This window comes from Scyliorhinus canicula, chromosome 3 (assembly GCF_902713615.1).
Source record: "Scyliorhinus canicula chromosome 3, sScyCan1.1, whole genome shotgun sequence".
In the NCBI taxonomy this organism is placed as follows: domain Eukaryota; kingdom Metazoa; phylum Chordata; class Chondrichthyes; order Carcharhiniformes; family Scyliorhinidae; genus Scyliorhinus; species Scyliorhinus canicula.
The window spans coordinates 263895041-263918081 of record NC_052148.1 but is presented as its reverse complement, the minus strand read 5'-3'; the positions used below and the strand labels follow the sequence as shown (position 1 = coordinate 263918081).

The 23041-nt window shown below is 48.8% G+C and overlaps 1 protein-coding gene across 5 annotated transcripts in view; it reads left to right on the top strand.

Annotated features, from left to right (window-relative positions):
• Nucleotides 1-23041, top strand: part of LOC119963509 (alpha-synuclein-like) — a 114838-nt gene that overhangs the window by 1488 nt on the left and 90309 nt on the right. For 3 of the 5 annotated variants that reach the window (XM_038792742.1, XM_038792744.1, XM_038792745.1), the window contains 2 exons: nt 212-253; nt 22347-22492. In XM_038792742.1, coding sequence (XP_038648670.1) covers nt 212-253; nt 22347-22492 — 188 coding nt within the window. The remainder of the gene's footprint in view (nt 1-211; nt 254-22346; nt 22493-23041) is intronic. The other 2 variants (XM_038792746.1, XM_038792747.1) reach the window with 1 other exon arrangement.

The following is a 23041-nucleotide window of genomic DNA, read 5'->3' as shown; positions in this document are numbered from 1 at the left end:
TCTCCCCTCCAGGATGCTGGCCAACACCTTTGTGCCAATACCTTTTTCGATTGGTTTACTTCCTTCGATTTCCCAACTCTTAATTGCTTTAATTGACCAGGTCCCTCCTGGATTGCGAAAGGGAAGTTGCCTGTTTGATTTGTGACATGGTTCCAAAACATGAACTTTATTAACATTGTTTTCTCCCCCCCCACCCTGTATTTATTTCCAGGTTCCAGGACTAAAGAAGGTGTGTTTCATGGAGTATCTTCAGGTATCAGTGGTTAATTAGAATTCCATGTTTGTCTGTGGTGGTCCCTTTGTCCACGTGTCTGTCTCTTTGTCTGTCTGGACATCAGCAATACAGGAATGGGGAAGAGGCCATTCTGCCCCTCCAGCCTGTTTTGCTATTCAGTTAGCTCATGGCTGCTTTATAAGTGAACTCCGTTCCAAAACCTTTGTTTTCCTTGTCGAATAAAAATTTATTCTCAGTTTTGAAATGTTAATTGACCCCACCCTCAACAGATTTTTTTTGGGGGGGGGGGTCCAGATTTCCACTGCCCCCTTTGTGTGAAGAGGTGCTTCCCGACATTTTTATCTCGTGCAGAATTGACGTGAGCTTTGCTTTGATGCAAAATTTGATATGAGATGTCCACTCTGACCGTGAGCGGAGTGTGAACACCTTCCTGCAGCAGGTGAGGGGTGTGAGGTGTTAGACGTCAGGCTTGACCACCAGACAACGTGTCAAAGGTCGTTTCTAACAGCTGTGCCGTAGGCTCAGCCCTCCACTGTCGCACTGGGCCTTTACTGGCAGTGTGAATTATATGACATTTGACAGGTCAAAATCCTGGAACTCCCTTCCTGCCAAAACTGTAGGTGGACGTACACCGTGTGGGCTGCAGTACTCAAGAGGGATGCTCATCGCCACCTTCATGAAGGGCCATTAGGGATGGGCAATAAATGCTGGCCCAGCCAGTGACGCCCACATCTCATGAACAGATAAAAAATAATAAAGAAAGGTGGGAGGAGGCAGTTATGCTACTTCAACACCTTGTGGGTTGAATGGCTCCTTTATATGTAATAAATCTCGATATAAAAAGGGCACCTTCGAGGTTGATAAGATTAGAAGAAAATGCAATGTAGTTCAAGTCGTGGTATGGTGAGCATTAAAATGTGAGAGAGCAGTTTGGAGCCAGCATTATAACATGACTCCACAGAGCTTGTGCCGGTACCAATCGTTTTTTTAAAAATCGTCTTATTGCCATTTTCAAAGTTATGTACATCTGCTGTTCATTTACATTTATTGTACAATGTATAAAAAGCTTTGTCTTACTTTTCCTTATTTACATACTGTTGCCATCTAGTTCAGAGTGTCCCACCCTAGCCCCTCTCCTCTGCCCCACCCTCCAGCCCCTCTTCCCCCTGCCCCGCCCCCCAGCGCCTCTCCCCTGCCCCAGCCCCTCTCCCCCACCCTGCCCCCAGCCCCTCTCCCCCGCCACACCCCCCAGCCCCTCTACCCCCTGCCCCGCCCCCCAGCGCCTCTCCCCTGCCCCAGCCCCCCCAGCCCCGCTCCCCCTCCCCATCCCCCAGCCCCTCTCCCCCGCCCCACCCCCCAGCCCCTCTACCCCCTGCCCCGCTCCCCAGTGCCTCTCCCCTGCCCCAGCCTCCCCCCCCCCCCCCAGCCCTTCTCGTCCGCCTACCCCGCTTATGTCCTCCCTGGTCGATCCGGGGGGGGTGCTCCCCTTTCACCTTGTTACCCCTGCCCTTTCCTCCCTCTCTTTTTCTTTCCTCACTCCCCTTTTCTTTCCTCCCTCCGTTGTCTTCCACTTTTTGTGGATGGGGGGGGGGGGGGTGTTGCCTTTCTCCTATCCCCCCGCCTCCCCCACCTGTAGTGTTTTCTCACTTTGTCACTCTCAGGTTCTCCGCGCCCCCCGGGATTGTGCGTCCTTGACGTTCTTCCTTGTCCTTTTTGTTCCCTTTTTACTTCTTCCCGTTTCCCATTCGACTGGTTTTGGAACAGGCCGACTAATTGCCCCCATGCCAGAAGAAAGCCTTCCTCCGACCCTCGGATGGCGAATTTGATCTTCTCCAGCTGTAGAAATTCCGAGAGGTCAGCGAGCCAGTCTGCAGCTGAGGCTGGTGCTGCTGATTTGCAGCCGAGCAGGATTCTCTGGCGTGCAGTTAGGGAGGTGAAAGTTAGGGCATTGGCCCCCTTCCCCATGTGTAACTCTGGCTGCTCCGATACCCCGAAGATTGCCACATTTGGGCATGGCTTCACCCTCACAACCTTGGACATCGCCTCAGAGAAGGCTGTCCAGAACCCAGAAAGCTTGGGGCAAGCCCAGAACATGTGGGTGTGGTTTGGCCGGGCCCTGCTGGCACCATTCACATTTGTCCTCCACCTCCGGGAAGAACCTGCTCATTCGGGTTCTGGTCAGGTGCGCTCTGTGCATCACTTTGAGCTGCATTAGGCTGAGCCTTGCGCAGGAAGAGGTCGAGTTCACCCTGCTTATTGCTTCGCTCCAGAGTCCCCATCCTACCCCTGTCCCCAGTTCGTCCTCCTACTTCCGTCTGGTCCCGTCCAATGTTTGAGCTCTGTCCAGTAGCTGTCTGTATATTTTCCCACAAGAGTGTCCCCTCCTTACTGTCCATGTTCATCAGGTCCTCTAATAGTGTGGTCTTGGACCCAGGGGTACCCTACTGTACCTTTGCGGAGGAAGTGTTTTATTTGCAGATATCTCATTTCCTGTCCTGTCGGCAACTCCCATTCCTCCGTCAGTTCGTTCAGCGTCGCTAGTCTGTTTCCTGTGTAGACGTCACTGACTGTCGGCGTTCCCTCGTCCTCTCTCCATTTTTTAAAGGTTGCGTCCAGCATGACTGGCAGGAATCTGTGGTTACCGCAGAAGGTGGCCATGGGGGACATCTTAGTTAGTCCGAAGTGCCGTCTTCGTTGGCCCCACGTTTTCAGTGTGACTGGTACCACTGGGCTAATGTGTAATTCGTTGAGGGGGATGGGAGTGCAGCTATGGCTCAGGCCTGGAGGGTCGTTCCCTTGCAGGAGGCCTCCTCCTTCTGCATCCACTCCAAGTTGGGTTCGTGCACCCACCCCTCACTCTTTCTGCTGTTGCAGCCCAGTGGTAGTATTGTACGTTTGGCAGTGCCAGGCCTCCCTTGATCTACGTCCTTTGCAGTGTTGATGTGGGGACTCTTGGGTTCTTGTCCCCCAGCACAAATGCCATAATTAAGCTGTCTACATTTTGGAAGAGGGCCTTGGAGATGAAGATCGGTATGGACCTAAACAGGAAGAGGAACTTCGGCAGCACATTAATTTTGATCGTCTGCACTTTCTCTGCCAGGGAGAGTGCGAGTGCTTCCCACCTCTGGAGATCCTTTTTGACTTCCTCTACCAGACTGGTCAGGTTCCACCTGTGGATCTGTGTCCAGTCTCTGGCTATTTGGATCCTTAGGTGACAGAATCTATTTTGGGCTATTTGAAATGGGAGCCCCGCCAGCTCTGTCCTCCCCATTTGGGTTCACTGGGAATGCCTCGCTTTTGCCCAGGTTGCGTTTGTAACATGAGAAGGTTCCGAAATATTTCAGGATCCGCACGATTGCTTTCCGTCGTTCTTGTGGCTTTGAGACGTACAGCAGCAAGTCATCTGCACTGAGCAAAACTCTCCCTTTCTCCTCTTTGCATGCCCTTACAGCCTTTCGCGTCACGTAAGGCAATCGCCAGGGGTTTGATTGCTAATGCAAACAGGAGCGGGGACAACAGGCATCTCTGCCTTATCCCTCTTTGCAGCTGGAAGTATCCAGAGCTGGTGGTGTTAGTTTGAACGCTCGTCTTGGGAGCGTTGTACAGGAGTCTCGCCCAGGCGGTGAATCCTGCTCCGAGCCCAAACCATTCCAGTACCTCAAGGAGCTATTTGCATTCAACTCTGTCGAAGGCCCACCCCCCCCCCCTCCCCTCCCCCGTTGGGGGGCACGGAGGTGTACAGCCTTCAGTAGATGGTCTTGAATGCTCGGTTAACCTCTTTTTGTTCCACTACCAGTTTGCTCTGCTGTCTTTTACATGTGTTGTTTCCCTCGTGGCTGTCTGCTTTCTCAGCTGGTGAGTCAGTAGGCGGCCAGCCTTTTCTCTGTGTTCGTAAAAGGTCTCCCGTGTCTGGCGGAGTTGGTATACTGCTTTCCTTGTGGATAGCAGGTTTGAGTCCATTTGCAGCTTTTTCCTCTCCGCCAGCAGCTCTACGGGCGGGGCCTTGGAGTATCTTCTGTCGACCTTCAGGATGGAGTCGATAAGTTGTTGCCTAGCCACCCTCTCCTCCCTATCTCTACACACCTTGTAGGCGATAATTTGCCCTCTGATCACAGCCTTCAGTGCCTCCCAGAACCTAGCGGGTGAGACCTCCACGTTCCGATTGTTACTTACGTAGTCGCCTCTGGCCTGTGATGCTTTCCGGCAGAAGGCCTTGTCGGCCAGGAGGTCCGTGCCCAGCCTCCTTGTGGGGCGCTGGGCACGGCCCGTCTCCAACCTCAAATCCAAGTAGTGTGGAACGCGGTCGGAGATGACTACTGTGGAGTATTCCGCCCCTATGATTCCTGGAAGCGCCGATTTCCCCACTGCAAAGTCGATTCAGGAATATATTTTGTGCACTTGTGAGAAGAACGAGAATTCCTTTTCTCTCGGTTGTAGAATCTCCATGAGTCCACCACCCCCATCTGCTCCATAAATGTTCCCAGTGTCTTAGCCATGCCTGCACTTTTCCCGTTCTGGGGTTTAATCGGTTGGTCAGTGGGTCCTGTACGCTGTTAATGTTGCCCCCCCCCCCCCCCCATAATCAGTCGGTATGTGTCAATGTCGGGGATTTCCGCCATGGTCTTTTTCATAAATTCTGTGTCGTCCTAGTTGGGCGCATACGCATTTACCAGGACTACCGGTGCCCCTTCCAGGACACTGCTGATCATGACGTACCATCCCCCTGGGCCCGTAACCATCCTAGTCTCCGTGAATCTCATCCTCTTGCTGATCAGTATGGCTACTTTCCTAGCCCTCGTCCCGTAACGTGAATGGTTCATCTGTCCCACCCAGTCCTTGCTCACCAGAAATCTGTCCTTCTCCCTCGGGTGCGTATCCTACAGGTAGGTTATGTCAGCCTTCAGGCTTCTCAGGGGGGCAAAGACCCTGCCTCTTTTCACTGGGCACTTACGTCCCCTTGCCTTTCAGGTGCCTAACCTTGTGGTGGGTATCTGACCTCCCGTTCCTGCAGGATCACCCATACTTACCTGGTGGACACCCCCCTGCACTCCGGGGTTTCCCTTTGTTAGGGGGTCGTCCAAAATGGCAGAGGTCGTCGTTCTCACCATGAGGTTGGGCCCCTGCGCTCTAGGTTTTCCCTTTGAGCAGAGCGCACCCAACATGGCCGCCAACTATGTGTATCCCACGTGGGTGCGCTCCTGCACTCTGAGGTCTCCCTTTGTTTTGGGACCCTCCAAAGTGGCTGCTTACGGTGCCACCTTGATTCCTCGACCTGCTCCATGACTGCTGAGGCCTGTTCCTGTCTCGCTGCCAACCATTTTCTGCCTTTCAGCCCCTTTTCTGTTCAGTGAGTTACCCCCACATGTCTCTTTCTCTTTCAGTCTCTTCCTGACGCTCCCTCCCCGCTGTGAGGTGCACCGTGGCCCCCTTACTGCCTGTCTTCCCGTGCTAGCCCTCGCTGCTAGAACGGTAGCTCCCCTCCCTGGGCTGGTTCAGCCCTGTCTCTAATTTGTCTGCCTGTAACCATTCCCTTCCTCACACCCTCACCTGTTTTCCTTATTCTCTGTCTTCCAACTTGTCTCCGGGAGCGAGGCAGCCCAATCCCGCGCAAACACAGAGTCCGTACAATGGGTCCCATCTCGTCCCCCGCTTCAGTCCTTTCTTCCCCACTGCCCTCACCGTTACCGCTTTTGTTCTTTCTCCAGGTTGTTTGGTGACTCCAGGGTGACTCACTGTGTGAGGTTTGCACGTTCTCCCCGTGTCTGCGTAGGTTTCCTCCCACAGTCCAAAGTTACGCAGTTTAGGTGGATTGGCCACGCTAAAATTGCTCCTTGGGTGTGTCTAAGGATGTGCAGGTTAGGTGGAGTGACGAGGATATGGTGGAGGAGTGGGCCTAGGTGGGGTGTTCGTTTGGAGGGTCAGTGCGTGCTCAATGAGCTGAATGGCCCCCATCTGCACTTTAGGGATCGCATGGATTCCTGCTGCCCCCACCCCCCGCCAACCTTCGTTTTTCAGTTTGAATCTTGCTCCTTATTTTCCCTTGTGTGATAGTTTCATAGGATGCTACAGGCCTTTCTTTCCTCATTCAACAGGTTATTTATTTTGCTCTTGGGCACTTGAGTGTCAATTGGTCGGTTTTGCAGCTAAATAGAGACACACTCCTTTCTCAATAGCTGCCAATGGATGCCGGTCAAGGTAGAATCTTTGAACAATAATTTCTTGGCTTAGGATGTGGGGACAACACTAGAAGGTCTTCCAGCAGATGTTGACCGAAACGTTAATTACCCTTCCTCCTGTTCATAGAATCACAGAATACCTACAGTGCTGAAGGAGCTGTTTCTGATCATCTGATGCCATCTCCACTTGTAACAGCTTTTGACTGCTGTTACCTGATTGCCTCCCTTTCCCCCAAATTGGAGGTTTGTGTGTTTATGTTTTCTGAGGCCAGAGCACTTGTGAGAGGTCCTTCTTCTTCCCCAAGGCCCACATGTCCACCCACAGCTGCATTGATTATGTAACCAATTGCTTTGCAGAGGGCCAATCCTTTTGCAGAAGGGCAGAGGTGGCAATCTTTATTTCAGAGATTTTGCTGCTGGCAAGCAGGCAAAGTTGAAACGATGACTTGCTGTGGGGCTGCCACCAGCAAGCTCTTGCTAACCCACAAACCCTCCATGTCGGTCAGTCAGAGGACCACCTTGGCGTAGGAGGTAGAGATTAGATCGTCCCCCTCTTGTTCAACTTCTCTCACAAATGGATGTGGGTCTTTGCCTACAGTAACAAAGCAAACAGACAATTTACTTACAATTGACACACTGAGCTCAGTCTGTATTCCACCTGCCATGACGGGAAGAGTACATACAGGAAGTTCAAAGAGTCAAGAAAGAAGTGGGTCAGGAAGCAGAAAACTCAATGGAGCGAAAAGGAGTGCCTTTGCTCTTGATTTCCACCAAGCTGGAACTTGAGTTGCAACATTACTAAGATGCTATGAGATGGGATTGGTGGGTCGACTGGAGGGAGAGGGGTGGGGGTCTAAGATGCGAGGGCTGGAGCCAGACATTTTATGAAAATGAAAATCGCTTATTGTCACGAGTAGGCTTCAATGAAGTTACTGTGAAAAGCCCCTAGTCGCCACATCCCAGCGCCTGTCCAGGGAGGCTGGTACGGGAATCGAACCGTGCTGCTGGCCTGCTTGGTCTGCTTTAAAATCCAGCAGTTTAGCCGAGTGAGCTAAACCAGCCCCTAGTGAGCTAAACCAGCCCCAATATGATGTATTGTTGATGTAGCAGCTGGTCATTGACGGAGTTTGCGAGCAAGAATAGTGTGATAAAAAATAAGCTTTCCTGTCTTGTTTTCATTTGGGAAGTGTCCCCCCAAATCATGGAGAAGTGCATGAGATTACTAAGAAAACTAAACTGCTTCAACCCATATTATTATCTATGTTTTGAAATTTGTTTCAAGTAATACATTTGAGAGGCTGTCTGATTCTGGTTAGGTAAGGGAATCAAACGTTAATCGGGGGCAGATAAGAATATGGAGCTCAAAATGCAAACCCATCAGCCATGAACTTATTGAATAGTGGAGCAGGATCAAGGGGACAGATGGGACTACTCCTGCTTCTATTTCACATATAATGCAAGTTCTCAAACACGTACAGATTTTTGGATGAGTTAAATACTTCGGAATATGGCAACCTGTTATTTATGTGTCAATGATGTTGCCAGTTATGGGTTTATATTAAGCCTTGGCAACAGGTCAAGAGTTATAAAGAGGAGCAAACAGCTAATTATCTTAACTGCAGTGAATCAAACAGACTTTGGATTGCTCCCTCAAATAAGAAAAGGAAGGAGCATAGACTATAATAATTTTGAGTAGATGCAGATTAACATTAGATTGAAACCTTTCAAGGAGCTAATTTCTACCGTAAATATTTACCTCTGTGAGTGAAGGTAGGCAGAGGCAATGTTTTTGCCCCTGTGTTTGTTAGTCTGTACAATATATCTCAAAAACTAATGGGCAGTTTCAGTGAAACCTGGGACACAGGTTGGGTATGGCATGAGGAGGAAATGATTCATTATTGGCAAAGATGCGGATGCAGATCCTGGAATATTTTAATAGATCCATGAAAGTTGGGATATAGGGTGAATGGTCTTTTATTTAGAATGTTGTGTTTTATTGATATTAGAATGCTGGTGGTTGTTTCAGGGTGTTGTGGATTGCCTCAGCCACTGTGGGAATTTGTCACAGTTGCGAGTATGTGAGCAGAGTTTTGGCAGCAGGTTGTTGGATGTGGATTGGCTCAAAGCCGCCTCAGTGAGATGGGAACTCTTGATTTACAAATTCCTTTTTCAGCTTTGTAGTCACCGAGTATTAACAAAACAGGCAGGGAGAAGCCTCGTGGATGAGCTCTGTAATTGTAAGTTAACACAACATGTTGGAGATATGTACTCTATACTGAGTGCCCACTTCAGCTAGTTTAGTATATAGTTGCTTGCTTATTGTTAAATTTGTTTACTATCGAACTAGATCTGATTTAATACAATATCACTTGGCCAAGAATAATTTGAGTTCCATGAAAATGGCTTAAGAGACCGGGGTTTTCTGCTTGCTCCATGCATGTTGCTGAACATTAGCTTGCTCTCAGGTAGCTATGCCTCTTTTAGGGACAAACAGCCTTGCCGAGGGAGAGTAAATTCGTTTGGAGAGTCAAAACGTCGAGGTTGAAGAAGTTAGTGTAGATTGATCTCAGCTGACTTTTATTGATCTGCACTTTGGTGGCATGCATGCTCAGTCCTGAAGTTATTTCCCAAAAATGAAGAAATAACAGTTTCACTAGTTAGTGAACAAATGCTCCCTTGGTTTTGTCGCAAATGACACTCGTACTGCCAAGTACAAATACGCAGGCACAAATACAATGAAATTAAGCAGCTGCAGCAGATGATGGAGGACGTTGATCTCACTCATTGTGAAAGGTGGGTAATTTCCATGTTCATTGATGTGGTCCTGAACATGGAGTAAACTTCAGATTGGAGTCTTTGTGGGATGTTATCCTTCATTGATACAAAACCTATCATCTCGTGTGTTCAAAGCCCAGAAAATGGACGTGGTAACCTTTACCCACCTCCTCTTCTGGAATATGTAGTAAAGTATTGGGTTTTAATTCAATGACGTGTTAAAGATTTACTATGGGAGCAAGATGAATTGGATTCATGAGCATCATGTTTAATGAAGCACTAGGCACACACTTCTCTCTGTAAGGAATCTTACAGGAAAAAAGGTTTTCAGAATGAAAAGCCTTTTAAATAGAAACTACTATACTGTACATACAGGACCGTTTGAGGGGGAGTCTATTTTATTAGTGTGTATTGATAAGTTATGTTTGTGCAGAGATTAAGAACCAAAAATTACTTCACTGTCATCTCCATCCCCTGATTGTAACGTGTTCCGATCCAATTAGGGACCAGTCACTTTTCATTAAAAGTAGACAGGGTATGAAATCCCAGTTACTCACTAAGATAATAAAGCCACACGATTCCATGGCTTGAAACAAGCAGAATTAACTTTACAAAGTCAGAAAACTAAAACAATTTATAATGGGCGGGATTCTCCTAGCGGGCAACTAAGTGTCAACGCTGGCGTAAAAATGGGAGTGTTTTACTCTGACGTCGGCGCCCGTTCCAGACCCCATTCTCTGGACCACGGGGGGGACTGGCACGGCGCTGGAGCGGCCCACGCCACTCCAGCTGCCGATCCTGGCGTGAACCAGGCGTCGCGGTGTCCGTGCATGCGCAGTTGGACCAGTGCCAACTAGTGCATGCGCAGTGGCCTTCTTCCCCGCACCGGCCCCGACGCCAAATGGCGCAGGGCTACAGGAGCTGGCGCGGAGGAAAGGAGGCCACCAGCCAGAGATGCCGGCCTGCCGATCGGTGGGCCGTGATCGCGGGCCAGGCCACTGCGGACCCCCCCCCCCCCCCCCCCCACACAGGCTGAACCCGGACTTTTCAACGGCAAGGTCCCGCTGGCTTAGAGGATGTTAGATCGGTGCCGGCGGGGAAAACGTTTTCGTGATGGCCGCGTCCCAGCGTTGGGGCGGCTTCCGCCAACATCTATCTTATATTCTTCACATTGAGAATTAACAGCACCTCGGTGGTCCTGGTTAATGTCTATGCTCCAAAATGGGACGATACTGACTTTATTAACAAGCTTCTAGTCTCCATCATGATTTGAATTCGCACCGCCATTGGGGAATATATTAAATTTAATAAAAGTGAGTCTATCCCTCCTTCTATGCTGTGGTAAGACCTTAAAGTGGTTAATGGTGGTGGTGGGGGGGGGGGGGGGGGGGGGGGGGGGAGGGGGTAAGTGGGCGGGCGGTGGTAGTGATATTTCCCACAAAGTGCACATATAAAAGGAGTGAGGGCGGAGGGGTGGAGGATGGTGGCCTCCATCCTGACGTGTACCATCATTCCTCACTTGCCCCCATCCCAGCTTGTTGAAGAGTAGGAAAAAGCTGTAGAAACCATTGGAATTATTATCAACGGATAAGGCAGTGGGCCAGCTGTGATGTTCGAGGGGTGTGTTTGATGAACACGGGGAGAAGGCCAGTCGCCTCCAGAGGGATAGACAATCCGGAGGTTTGACTTTACCCAATTTCTTATTGGGCAGCCAATATTGACAAGGTACTGGGACGGTTTAATGATCCGGGGTCCATATGGAGACAAATGGAGGTGAGTTCCTGGAAGGGTTCTAGCCTTCGTGCATTAGTAACCACATCTCTGCCGTTTTCTGCGGCAGAATTGTCCTCAAATCCGGCAGTGGTGTCCACTCTGAGAATCTGGAAGCAGTTCAGACAGCATTTTGAAACTTAGTTCCAGATCTTTGCTGGCCCCTATCTGCAATAATCACCTCGTTTTGCCAGCAGGTCTAGACTCAACGTTTAGGTCATGGGAGGGGGAACATTTGAAAAGATTTGGAGAGGGAAGATTTGTCAGCTTAAAGGAGCTGTTGGAGATCTTTCAACTCTCTGGTTCCATCTGTTTAAATACTTCCAGATTTGTGATTTTTTGCGCAAGGCATTTTCTCCTTGTCACCACCCTCCTCCCTGTTGAAGTGGATCTTGTCTTTGGCCGGGTCTGGTGGGGGGGGACTATTTTGTGCATATATGGCCAGATCTGATCAGGGTAGTTGGCTCTATTGAATGAGGTAAAAGTGAAACGGGTGAGTGAATTAGGTTCTATTCTGGATGATGCATTACGGAACAAGGTCTATGTCCTCTTGTGCTCGGCTTAGTCTAATCTAGTTCAAGGTGGTGCACATGGCTCATCTGACCAAAAGCAAGGTTGAGCAGATTCTTCTCTGGGGTGGAGGTCAGGCATGAGCGTCGCTCTCGGGAGCCGGCTAACCACACTTGTATGTTCTGGTCTTGTCCCAAGTTGTTACACTTTTGGATCTCTTTCTTCAACACCATGCCAGAGATACTTGATGTCGATCTGGAGCCATGTCCGCTGGTGGCCATTGTTGGGATATCAGACACGCCGGTGCTGCAGACGGGGGTGAAAGCGAATGACCTCGCCTTTGCCTCGTTAGTAACCCGGAGACAAGTTCTGCTTGGGTAGAAATCTCTTACTCCGCCCAATGCCTCAGCTTGGTTTGGTGACCTCATGTTGTTCTTACATTTGGAGACGGTTTGCATCATTAGGGGGTTGGTAGAAGGGTTCTACCTAAAATGGCAGCCATTCATTTCCTTTTGTTAAAGAGCGAGTCACCATCAGTTGTTACGGGGTTTCGTTTAATGTTGGTGGGGGGGGGGGGGTGAAGTTAATTTGGGCGTTTGATTGTCATGTTCTTTACCATTGTAACTTGATTTAATTGTTTTATATTATTTATAATGAAACATTTTCAATAAACATTTTTTTTAAATTCAGAATTAACTCAGATAAATTTGAATGAACAGGCCTTGATCACGCAGTCTTTCAAGGTTCACTGAACGCTTTCAAATTAATTTAGCTCAATCTCCCCAAAAAAAAATCTCTCTGGAATGCACTCCTTTGCAAGCAGTGTGGACAACACGTCTCCAGTTAGGTAAGCCCACCTGCTGTTTTAGGGGCTTTCTTGCTGTTTAACCCCTTAAGTCAACATAGCTTCAACCTTCTCAGTACATTAGCCTCTGAGCTGCCTTAGTCGCATTTATCCCATTTCCATAGAAATTCTTGTAACAGACCTTGTCAATGTGTCTCAAATTGTGACAATATGACTGTGCGCAAGAGTGTGTGCTGAAGCATAAAAGACAGAGGCTTCGATCCAGAGGTTTTGTTTGCCATGGGCGCAAATCCCGCAATGGTCGCTAAATCTCCACGATGGCCAAAAACGGGATTTGTGCCAGCAACATCTGTTTTAAGATCATCCCTGCTCCCCCACCAGTGACGTAATCAGGTTCATGCCCAGTGAGGGTGTGAACCTAATTTTCATTAACCAGATTAAAATATATTTAAATTTATGGGCTTGACGCGATAATGTCCACCCATGACAGCTGGGGCAGCACGGTAGCATTGTGGATAGCACAATCGCTTCACAGCTCCAGGGTCCCAGGTTCGATTCCGGCTTGGGTCACTGTCTGTGCGGAGTCTGCACATCCTCCCCGTGTGTGCGTGGGTTTCCTACCACAGTCCAAAGATGTGCAGGTTAGGTGGATTGGCCATGATAAATTGCCCTTAGCGTCCAAAATTGCCCTTGGTGTTGGGTGGGGTTACTGGGTTATGGGGATGGGGTGGAGGTGTTGACCTTGGGTAGGGTGCTCTTTCCAAGAGACGGTGCAGACTCGATGGGCCGAATGGCCTCCTTCTGCACTGTAAAGTCTATGAATGACATGTAATCCCAATCGCTCGCACCCCCCCCCCCCCCCCCCCATCCAACCCGGCTCCGTGATGTCAACACGTCAAAAACTAAAGCCAGTCGTGGTGACCATGTCGGGAGCGCGGAGTTGCCTGTAGGCCATGGGCGTTGAGTGGCATGCCTGGGCACTGCCCCTTGGCACCCTAACAGTGTCCCCTGACTGGGGGTGGGGGGGCTGATGTCTGCTGGCAGGGCTTGTCCCACTGTCCAGTTGGGGAGGAGTGAGGAGGACGTCCCATTGGGTGGAAGGCATCCTGCTGTCTGCTGGGAGAGGGGGGCATTCTCCTGGGTGGGGTAAGTGGGCATTCCATTGTCTGCTTTGAGCGGTGGTGGGGTGTCTCCTGCCATCTGCTTTGAGGGTGGGGTTGGCATGCTCCACTGTCCACTTTAGACAGTAGGTGGGGCGTCCCACCCTCCCACCATCTCCTTTGAGGGCGTGGGGTCGGGGTGGGTTCTACTGTCTGCTTTGGGCGGGGGATCCAGTTGGCTGCTTTGGGAGGTGAGGTCCTGATGCCGTGTGTTGAGAGGGGGAAGACGGCAAGGGGGTCCCGATGCCATTTGATGTGGGTATTCCATGTGAACACGGTGGGGGGGGGGGGGGGGGGGTTTCGATGTCCATTGGTGTTGAGAGGGAGAGCGCACTGCTTTGGTGGGGGGGTGGTCCCAATGCCATCTGCTTGTTTGGGGGGGGGCAGATGCACGTGAGGCTCCAATGTCTGTTGGGGACCAGGAAGTTCTTCAGAAATGGTGCTTAATCTCATTATTCCCGCTCTGCCCGTGTATTTAAACCCTACCCTCCAGCTGGCTGTGTGATCCTCACCAGCACTCTGAATTCACACACAGCTTTCCTCACCTGATCTAACACTCTGTGCAATTTTGGGAAGATTGCACCCAGAGAATGAGGCATGATCAAAGCTTCCTGCAGAACCATTGCAAATTAATTGTATCCTGCTTTTGCGAGAGATCAGGAGGAGTATTGTCAGGGAGATGCTGGGTACACATGACCACAGCTTGGAGGGAGCAGATAATTTTCTCTCTCTCAGATAACCCAGAACGTCCGGAATGAATCTCTGGGAAAAATTCTAGTATTTTGTCGTGGAGTCACGTTGCTGTTTTGGTTTGTTGCCTGATTCACAAGACATGTGTACAAGCAGCAAATTGGAGACAGGAAAGCGGGTGATGGGGTGAGCTTGCTGCTTTCTTCGATAAATCCACATTCTAATAACCTGCCAAAATTTACATGGAAAAGGCTTTGCGACAGCTATTTGTCTCATTGTACAATCTGCTGGCGGCAATCCCATGCTTGATATAAATTAGCTGCATGCTCCAAAATAAATTGAGTTAATTGTGCATTTTGTGTTGTACTAGCCTTCATTTCTGTGCTACGCGTGTCCAAAATTTGGGGCTGTTGATTATCTGCCAAATTCCAGAATGTAGCAGAAGATCTTGCCCATTGTGGTACATACGGAGGTGGTTGCCAGTGCGCAGGTACAATAATTGACGGTAATTATATAGCGTGATTTTGATTTCTGCTGGCTGCTCTCGGCTTGAGTCCAGGCTGAGAGTGATTTCTGGGCAAAGTCTCCTGAGATTGAACAATCACTCGTGGCGTCATTCAAAGATTAGGAGGACCACCGGTTTCAGTTTGAGAGGAGTACTTTTCATTTAGTTTGAGCACAATTACAGTAAAACCACACACTCCACTCTTCATAATAGATGAGGTATCTCCTTCAACTTTCTTTGTAACAGTGTTGTGTCCCAGGCTAAAATGGTGGCGAGGGAACCATTGCTGATACTGAGGTAGAATACATGAACAACATCAGCCGTGGGGCTGAAATTTCTGCCTTCTGTCTAATTATAGTGAAAACACTAATACAAATTTAAAATGGCAGCCATTTTTAAAATCCCATCTACTTTTTGCCACTAGAAATAACAGGGGCATGTCCTTTGGCCTTGTGACTCTTCTGTCTGCTTTACAGGAAAGTAAGTTTCTAAATCATTTTTTAAATTTAAATTTAGAGTACCCAATTCATTTTTCCAATTAAGGGGCAATTTAATATTAATAATAGAACAGTACAGCACAGAACAGGCCCTTCGGCCCTCGATGTTGTGCCCTGATCACCCTACTCAAACCCATGTATCCACCCTATACCCGTAACCCAACAACCCCCCCCAACCTTACTTTTTAGGACACTACGGGCAATTTAGCATGGCCAATCCACCTAACCCGCACATCTTTGGACTGTGGGAGGAAACCGGAGCACCCGGAGGAAACCCACGCACACACGGGGAGGACGTGCAGACTCCGCACAGACAGTGACCCAGCCGGGAACCGAACCTGGGACCCTGGAGCTGTGAAGCATTTATGCTAACCACCATGCTACCGTGCTACCCCTTTAGCGTGTCCAATTTACCTACCCTGCATATCTTGGGGTTGTGGGGGTGAAACCCAGGCAAACACGGGGAGAATGTGCAAACTCCACACGGACAGTGACCCAGAGCCGGGATCGAACCTGGGACCTTGGCGCCGTGAGGCTGCAGTGCTAACCACTGTGCCGCCGTGCTGCCCACTCTAAATCATTGTTCAGAGTAATGAAGCAAATGGTCAACAACGCAGAATGCAGAGTTATGTTGCTGGTTCAGTTGAGGAAAAGATGGATACGTACAAGCTAAAACTACACTTCCCTGATGGGACTTCACCTTGTTTAGTTTTTGGCCACTGAGAAATGTTCAGCCAGGTTAGTGTTGCACAGAGGATCCAAAGGGCTGATCTCTGGAGTCACAAAGTTGAATTATGAGGAAAAGCTAGAGAAGGCAAGCTCTTCTGCCTTGAAAGGGAGCGATCCAAGTAGCGTTTTACACAGGCTTGCCTTCCCACCTCGGTGGTGTTCATGTGAAATGTGGATAGCCCCTTCGGACAAGGGGGCAATAGTTAAAACTGGCGAAGGGGAGCCGTTTGAGACAGCTATCCGAAAGCATGTCTTCATATTTGGAGTAATCAACACTACTTTAAAAAATCTTTTCTGAGAATAGGGGCATCATTGGCGGGGACAACATTTGTTGCCCATCCCTAATTGCGCCTGAGAAGATGGAGGTGAGTCGCCTTCTTGAATCGCTGCAGTCCCTGTGGTGTAGGTACGCCCACTGTGCTGTTGGAATACTTAGAACACTTAGGATAATCCTTGTGTAAAGGTGGAAACGTAGGGTGCAATTCTCCCAAAGGGAGACAAACAGCCGATGCCAGAGTGAAACCCGGAGTGCTTCACTCCGGCGTCTGAGACAGCTCCTCGCCCCCTATTCTCCCTCCCGTGGGGGGGCTATGAGCGGCGGCGCGTGAATCCCGAGTGCCGGGCCTGGACGCTTGCATCAAAGCGGCGCGCCGGGAATGACGCGGCCGGCAGAGCCGAAGTGAAGTCAGCCGCGCATGCGCAGGTTGGCCGGCGCCAACCCGCGCATTCTCGGTTGCTGTCTTCCCCTCCGCTGCCCCGCAAGACACGGCGGCTTGATCTTGCGGGGCGGCGGAGGGAAAAGAGTCCGTCTTTTAGAGACGCCGGCCCGACGATCAGTGGGCACCGATCGCGGGCCAGACATCTGCTGAGCACGCCCGTGGTGCTCAATCCTCCCTCCGTCCCCCCACAGGCCCCACACTTACCGGTCACGCGCTGTTCACGCCAGCAGCGACCAGGTGTGGTTGGCGCCGGCGTGAACCGGGGTGGTGGGAGAATCGCGGGGGGTGCCAGGGCGGCGTGGCGTGATTCGCCCGGCCCTCCCGCGATTCTCCCACCCAGCGTGGGGTGCAGAGAATCCCTTAGCCTTGTTCAAGAAGTTGCCATTTAACCGTACTAAAGGTATTTTATTCTGGATGGATGAGTAAACTAATCCTGGAGACAGTATCTCATGACTTTGTAACGCCACGTGTTGAGATCTAGTGCAATGTGCTAGCATGTTGTGCTTGTCGTCTTGCTTTTAATGATCTAATTTACTGTGATAGATCTGTACTTGGAATCATAAAATTGAACAGCACAGGAGGAAGTCATTCAGTTCATCATGCTTGTGCGAGTTCCTTGAAAGATCTAACCAATTAGTCTATCTCCCCTGCTTTTTCTCCATAACCCTGTAATCCTCTTCACGTATTTATCCAATTCCCTTTTACAAGTTATTATTCTTTCATTACCCTTTTCAAGGACACATTGCTCTGAATTTGGTTCCCCCCCTTATATTGCTTCTGCTAATTACCTTTCAAGCTGAGCTCCCTGGTTAGTGTCTCTTACGCCACTGGGACCTGTTCTCCCCATTTGCTCTATCAAACCCCTTCTTGACTTTGAACACGTCCATCAAATCTCCTTTTAATTTTTTCTGCTCTCAGGCTAGTAACCCCAGATTCTCTCATCTCCACGTAGCTGAAGTCTTTCATCCCGATTTCCAACCTAATGAATCTCCTGGACCCTCTTTAAGGCCTTGACATCGTTTTTATAGGAAGATGCTCAGAACTGGGTACACTATTCCAGCTGAGGCATAACAAGTGTGTTATAAATGTTCAGCATGACGTCTTTGGTTTTGGTATTACAGAATGACCAATTTAAGATCATCAGTCCATCTCGTACTGCGGTTCATTTACGATAATGAAGGGGATATGCATTCATATGAAGGGACCCGCTTTCGGCAAACAAATGGAACATGATCAAGCTTTGCATCTTTTTTAATTACTCGGGAGCTCGGGGAACATTCCCTATTGCTTTCTCCATGGCTGAGCCATTGCCAATCAGGGTCAACTTGCCAACCAATCACTTTTTTTTCTCCTGTGGCATGAATTGTTACGATCATTTGAAATTTGACATACTTGGATTTATCCTGATGAGTACAAGGGTAAAAACTTCAGTGGCATGTCTCTTTTCAGTGATATTCCTTGCTTTTGTACTCTATTGCCCCTATTAATGAAGCCAAGGAATCCATTTGCCATTTTAATTTAATTTGCACAGTGAATTTCAATACTCCTGCCTTCTTCCCACTTGTTCCTATTATATAGGCGGTTGGATGCAAGAAAGCAAGAGTACTTTTCAGGTAATCAGAAAACATCCTGAAGCACTTGCCAGCTATTGAATTATTTTTAGATGTAGCGACTGCTGTTATGTACGAATTATGTTGAACAATTTTGTTGTGAAAATGATGTGTTAAACATTTGCTTTTTTTTTGTTACGGATTAATTTTAAATGAATGGCTAGGATACAGAAATTTCAAATCTGGTTATTTTTACCTCCTGTACATCTGGGTGAATTATTTCTTGCAGGGTACTTGTCTAAATATATAATTTACAGACAAATAGAATAAGCTAGCAGGACGTTCATTTTAACACACGTGGGTGTATGTTTCAAAAAACAAATTCAGATTATTGAACCAAGGGCTAGCACATGTGGTTAGTCTTGGTTAGAACTGTCAAACAAAATTCTTCTGTAATAAATAAATAAACACCCGTCGTGATGGTGAATCAGCAGGCGACATAAAATGTGTGTTACTTTTCCCTTTTCAATCTCTTATTTAGGCAGTGTAGGAGAAGGGTGGAGAGCAGATAAGAACATTGGAGAGAGGGCAACTTCACAGAACCACTATGGCATTTTCATGGCAGCTGGCAAGAAGATGACTGGCAGTGTTTGGGGGGGAGGGGGGGGGGATGTTCCCATTGTAATGCCTTTGATGTGCTTGGCAGGGCTGAAGACCAGATTCCTTTTTACAACCTGCTGACATTTGATACGTTTTTTAAACTTCACTCTGCGCCAATTGCCTGAGGCTCTGGTTTCATTGAATGAACCGTAATTAAAAATGTTGTTTCATTCACTGAATTATTGCAAAGATAACTGAGTACAGTAGTAATCCCCTCTTTAATTCCATTTGTGAACGCACTTGAGACCTTTGGCCTGTACACAAGGCTTATCTTTATCTCAGGCAGTCTCTCGGGATCGACGATGACGTGCTTCCACTCCGATTTGATGGGTTCTGAAATGGCTGATAAGACATGTCTGTAATCTGTAGACTCTGAATTAGATCAATTTGTTCCGGCTCCAATTTTCCTTTTATAATGAAACAGATCTTTCATTCAGTTTCAATGAAGATTTTTCAGACGTTTCTGCAGACTCGACACATGTGGGGCAGGCGGTTCTTAAGGGTCGGATCGATGGGTTGGAGGTTTGTGCACTCCCTCCAATGCCTCAACATTTTCTCCGCAAGTTCCCCTTCGATGTGTTCATCAAATGAACCTTTCTCCATTTAGTCGATCACAAGTCAGGGACTCCCATGAGTTGATGGGGTTGTTTGATCTCTTGAGGAATGTTTTGACTGCAAAAGTGTTTTGCCTGTTCCCCTGGGAGCCTCCTGTCATGTCCCAGTTCGGGAGTAGAGCAATAGCTAAGCGAGTCTGGTGTCAGGTATATGAGGGGCATGCCCCACCCAGTGGAACTGATTTCGAGTGACTAGCAGCACAGTGTTTTGGCGTGAGAGAGAATGCTGCTATTGGACCATCTATTCGAGTATAGAAGCAGAGATGTGTTGCTGCAATTGTACAGTGCTTGGTGAGGCCACACTTGGAGGATTGTGTGCAGTTTTGGTCTCCTTCTGTGAGCGAGCGCAGCGAAGGTTTACCAGACTGATTCCAGGGATGGAGGGACTGTCCTATGAGGAGAGATTGACTAGGTTGGGATTGTTCTCCCTGGAGTTCAGAAGAATGAGGGGGAATCTCATAGAGACTTATAAAATTCTAACAGGACTAGACAGTGTAGATGCAGGGAAGATGTTACCAATGATAGGTGTGTCCAGAACCAGGGGTCACAGCCTGAGGATTCAGAGTAAACCATTTCGGACAGAGATAAGGACACACTTCTTCACACAAAGAGTGGTGAGCCTATGGAATTCGTTACCACAGGAAGTAGTTGATGTTAAAACTTTGAATATATTCAAGAGGCGGTTAGATATAGCACTTGGGAAGAATGGGATCAAAGGCTATGGGGAGAAAGCAGGATTAGGCTATTGAGTTGAATGATCGGCCATGATCGTGATGAATGGCGGAGCAGGCTCAAAGGGCCAAAAGGCCGCCTCCTGCTCCTATCTTCTATGTATCTATGTATGTATCTTTCTTATCACTGGATTTGGAGGATCTTACTGAGGTACTGTTATACATTGGGGAATGAGGACAGGAAGCACACTGAGGTAGTTACCCAACACCAATGGTGTTGGCCGACGCATAAGTACTGTCTTGATAGAATAAGTAAGGCAAAATATTTTCTGGTGGCAGAGGGGTCTGCAATCTACCCCAGATTTCCCTTATTCATAGATTATTAGCTGGATATTTGCCTCCTGATAATGCAAATTTTCTGGGCGAGATTCTCCGCACTCCCGACGGTGCGGAGAATAGCGTGGCTCGTAAAATTTTACGGCCACGCTGTTCCGACGCCCTCCCGCTATTCTCCCCCCCCACGCCCGACTCCCGATACGAATCGCTGCCGCCGTTTTTTTACGGCCAGCAGCGATTCTCAGCTGAGCGATGGGCCGAGTTCTCAGCCTTTTACGGCTGTTTTTACGAACGGCAAACACACCTGGTCTGGCCGTTCGTAAAATCGGCCGAAAACTCTCGATTTTTAAAACCATGGCACCGATTGGCACGGCAGTACCACGGCCGTGCCAAGGGTGCCATGGGCCCGCGATCGGTGCCCACCGATCGCGGGCAGCGGGTCCGATGCCCGCGCACTCTTTGTCCTTCCGCCGCCCTGCAGTATCCATTCGCGGGGCGGCTGAGGGGCATCCCGGCCCGCGCATGCGCGGGTTTCGCGCAAATGCGCGATGACGTCATCCGCGCATGCGCAGGTTGGAGTCTTCCAATCCGCGCATGCGCGGCTGACGTCATATGACGCGTCAGCCAGCGCTAACTCGGGCAAGCGGGCTTAACGAATTTCGTTAAGCCCGCGATGCCGGAGTTTACGGCGTCAGGATGCTAGCCCCGACCGGGGACCAGAATCGGTTCCCGGTCGGGAAGGGGGGGGCTGGCGTCAAACCCACCCGGATTTGACGCCAGCCTTACGATTTCTCCCCATATGGGAGAATCGCGCCCTCTATTTTTGATTAACTAACAGGATGAGTATATAATGATGAAGGCCAAATCGTGTTCTCCCTTATGTTCACAGCCCTTTTCAAGGGCCAGTAACCACTGATATTTGCGTAGAGGTCAGGCTTGAGTAAGTGGAGTTCTGTGAACCAGTCTCTGCAGTTGGCACGGCTCACCACAAAAAAAAAGTAAAATTGGCTGTCCTCTGCGGGGCATGCAGTAATCTTGCCCGAAGCTGTTGTGAGTCCTGCCCATCTGTTCAATTTGCCGCAAATGGGGGATAAGAAGTAGAAAAGGAATGTACTGGTGTCAGTTTAGCCGGAGGTCTTGCCCCTATCTGACTGAAAAGAAGGGAGGGAGAAAGAGCTTCCATCCTTGTGGGCTCTTTCATAAGCTTGGTGCATCCGGAAAGTGCTTCGCAGTCAACAAAAGTACCTCTTTGACATGTGGTCACTGTGGTAATGTCAGGCGACCGAACAGCCAATTTACACAGGTTATTTAAATAAATAAACAGATTGTCTTTACGATGTTGGCTGAGGGAAAATTGTCGGCAGGGATGACTGGACATCTTTTATTTGGCAGAAATAAGATGAGTGCAAATTTATAAATGGAATGGCCTTGGCGGCGGACTGGCCCTACGCTCTGGAATCCTCTCCCGCCAACTCTCCATTCTTGCTCGTAAATGCTCCGTAAAACTTTTACCTCTTTGTGGGGTTTCTGGCCACTGTCCTAACATCACCCTGTGTGGTTCCGTGTCAAACGTGGGAAGCACCTTTTGGGCTTGGGGGTCTTTCTATGTTAAAACCACGATATAAATGCAAACTGTTGTTGTATTCTCACCTGGAAACCGCAACCCTTAAAGTGGCCCAGCCAGATGACTGATTTAAAATAAATAATAATTTACAGGAAGTGGGCATCGCTGGTTAGGCCAGCATGTATTTCCTATCCCGAGTTAGTGGTGGGTACTGTTTCTGTGGCATTTCTGTGCAGGCCGGGAAGGATAAATCTCCTTGACCGTATTATTTATTCATGGGATGTGGGTGTCGCTGACTGGGCCGGCATTTCGCGCCCACCTCTAGCTGTGTGAGTTTTTGTTTTAATCAGTCAGAATGTTCCCTCTGGTTATTTTGTCAGTGGCTGAGAAGACCAAAGAGCAGGCGTCTCTGGTAGGAGGAGCCGTGGTGACTGGAATGTCGACAGTTGCTCAGAAAACAGTAGAAGGTGCTGGAAACATAGCAGCAGCAACCGGACTGGTGAAGAAGGATCAACTGGTGAAACAGGTAAGCTCTCAAAAAGTTATTTTCAATTTATTACTTCCCCACCCCCGCCATGGACCGGGTGATATCCACAATATTCCCACCCCCCTCAAACCTATTCGGGCTGGATATTATTAAGTGATGTACTCTTTTAATTACATTGCAACGGCAGTGAGTGTTTGACATCATCATCATCATCCGAACATAATCCTTTGTTTCTTCAGAGAGGGGAATGGTCAAAGGATTATTCAAGCCAGGAATGGTTATGTTCAAAAACATTTCTTGAGCATGTCAGAGCAGAATCTTAGAAAAGCTAAGAATATCAACACCAAATTGTAGGATTAGGCTGGTTAGTTTAAACTTCGACATTGCAACGGGCCATCCGTCATGGAAATATTTAACTCCCTGCTCTGGCGTGAGCTAGCCGCCAATATTTGAGCAGCAGTTAGTTGGCGTTCTACAGATTAATCCACACCTGAGAGTTGGCGAACTTCTGATAGCGTAAAGCTCCTGCCCTCACCGGGAAGCTCTCGCTTTTGCTCAGGTCGAGTTTGTAGCCCGGGAAAGCTCCAA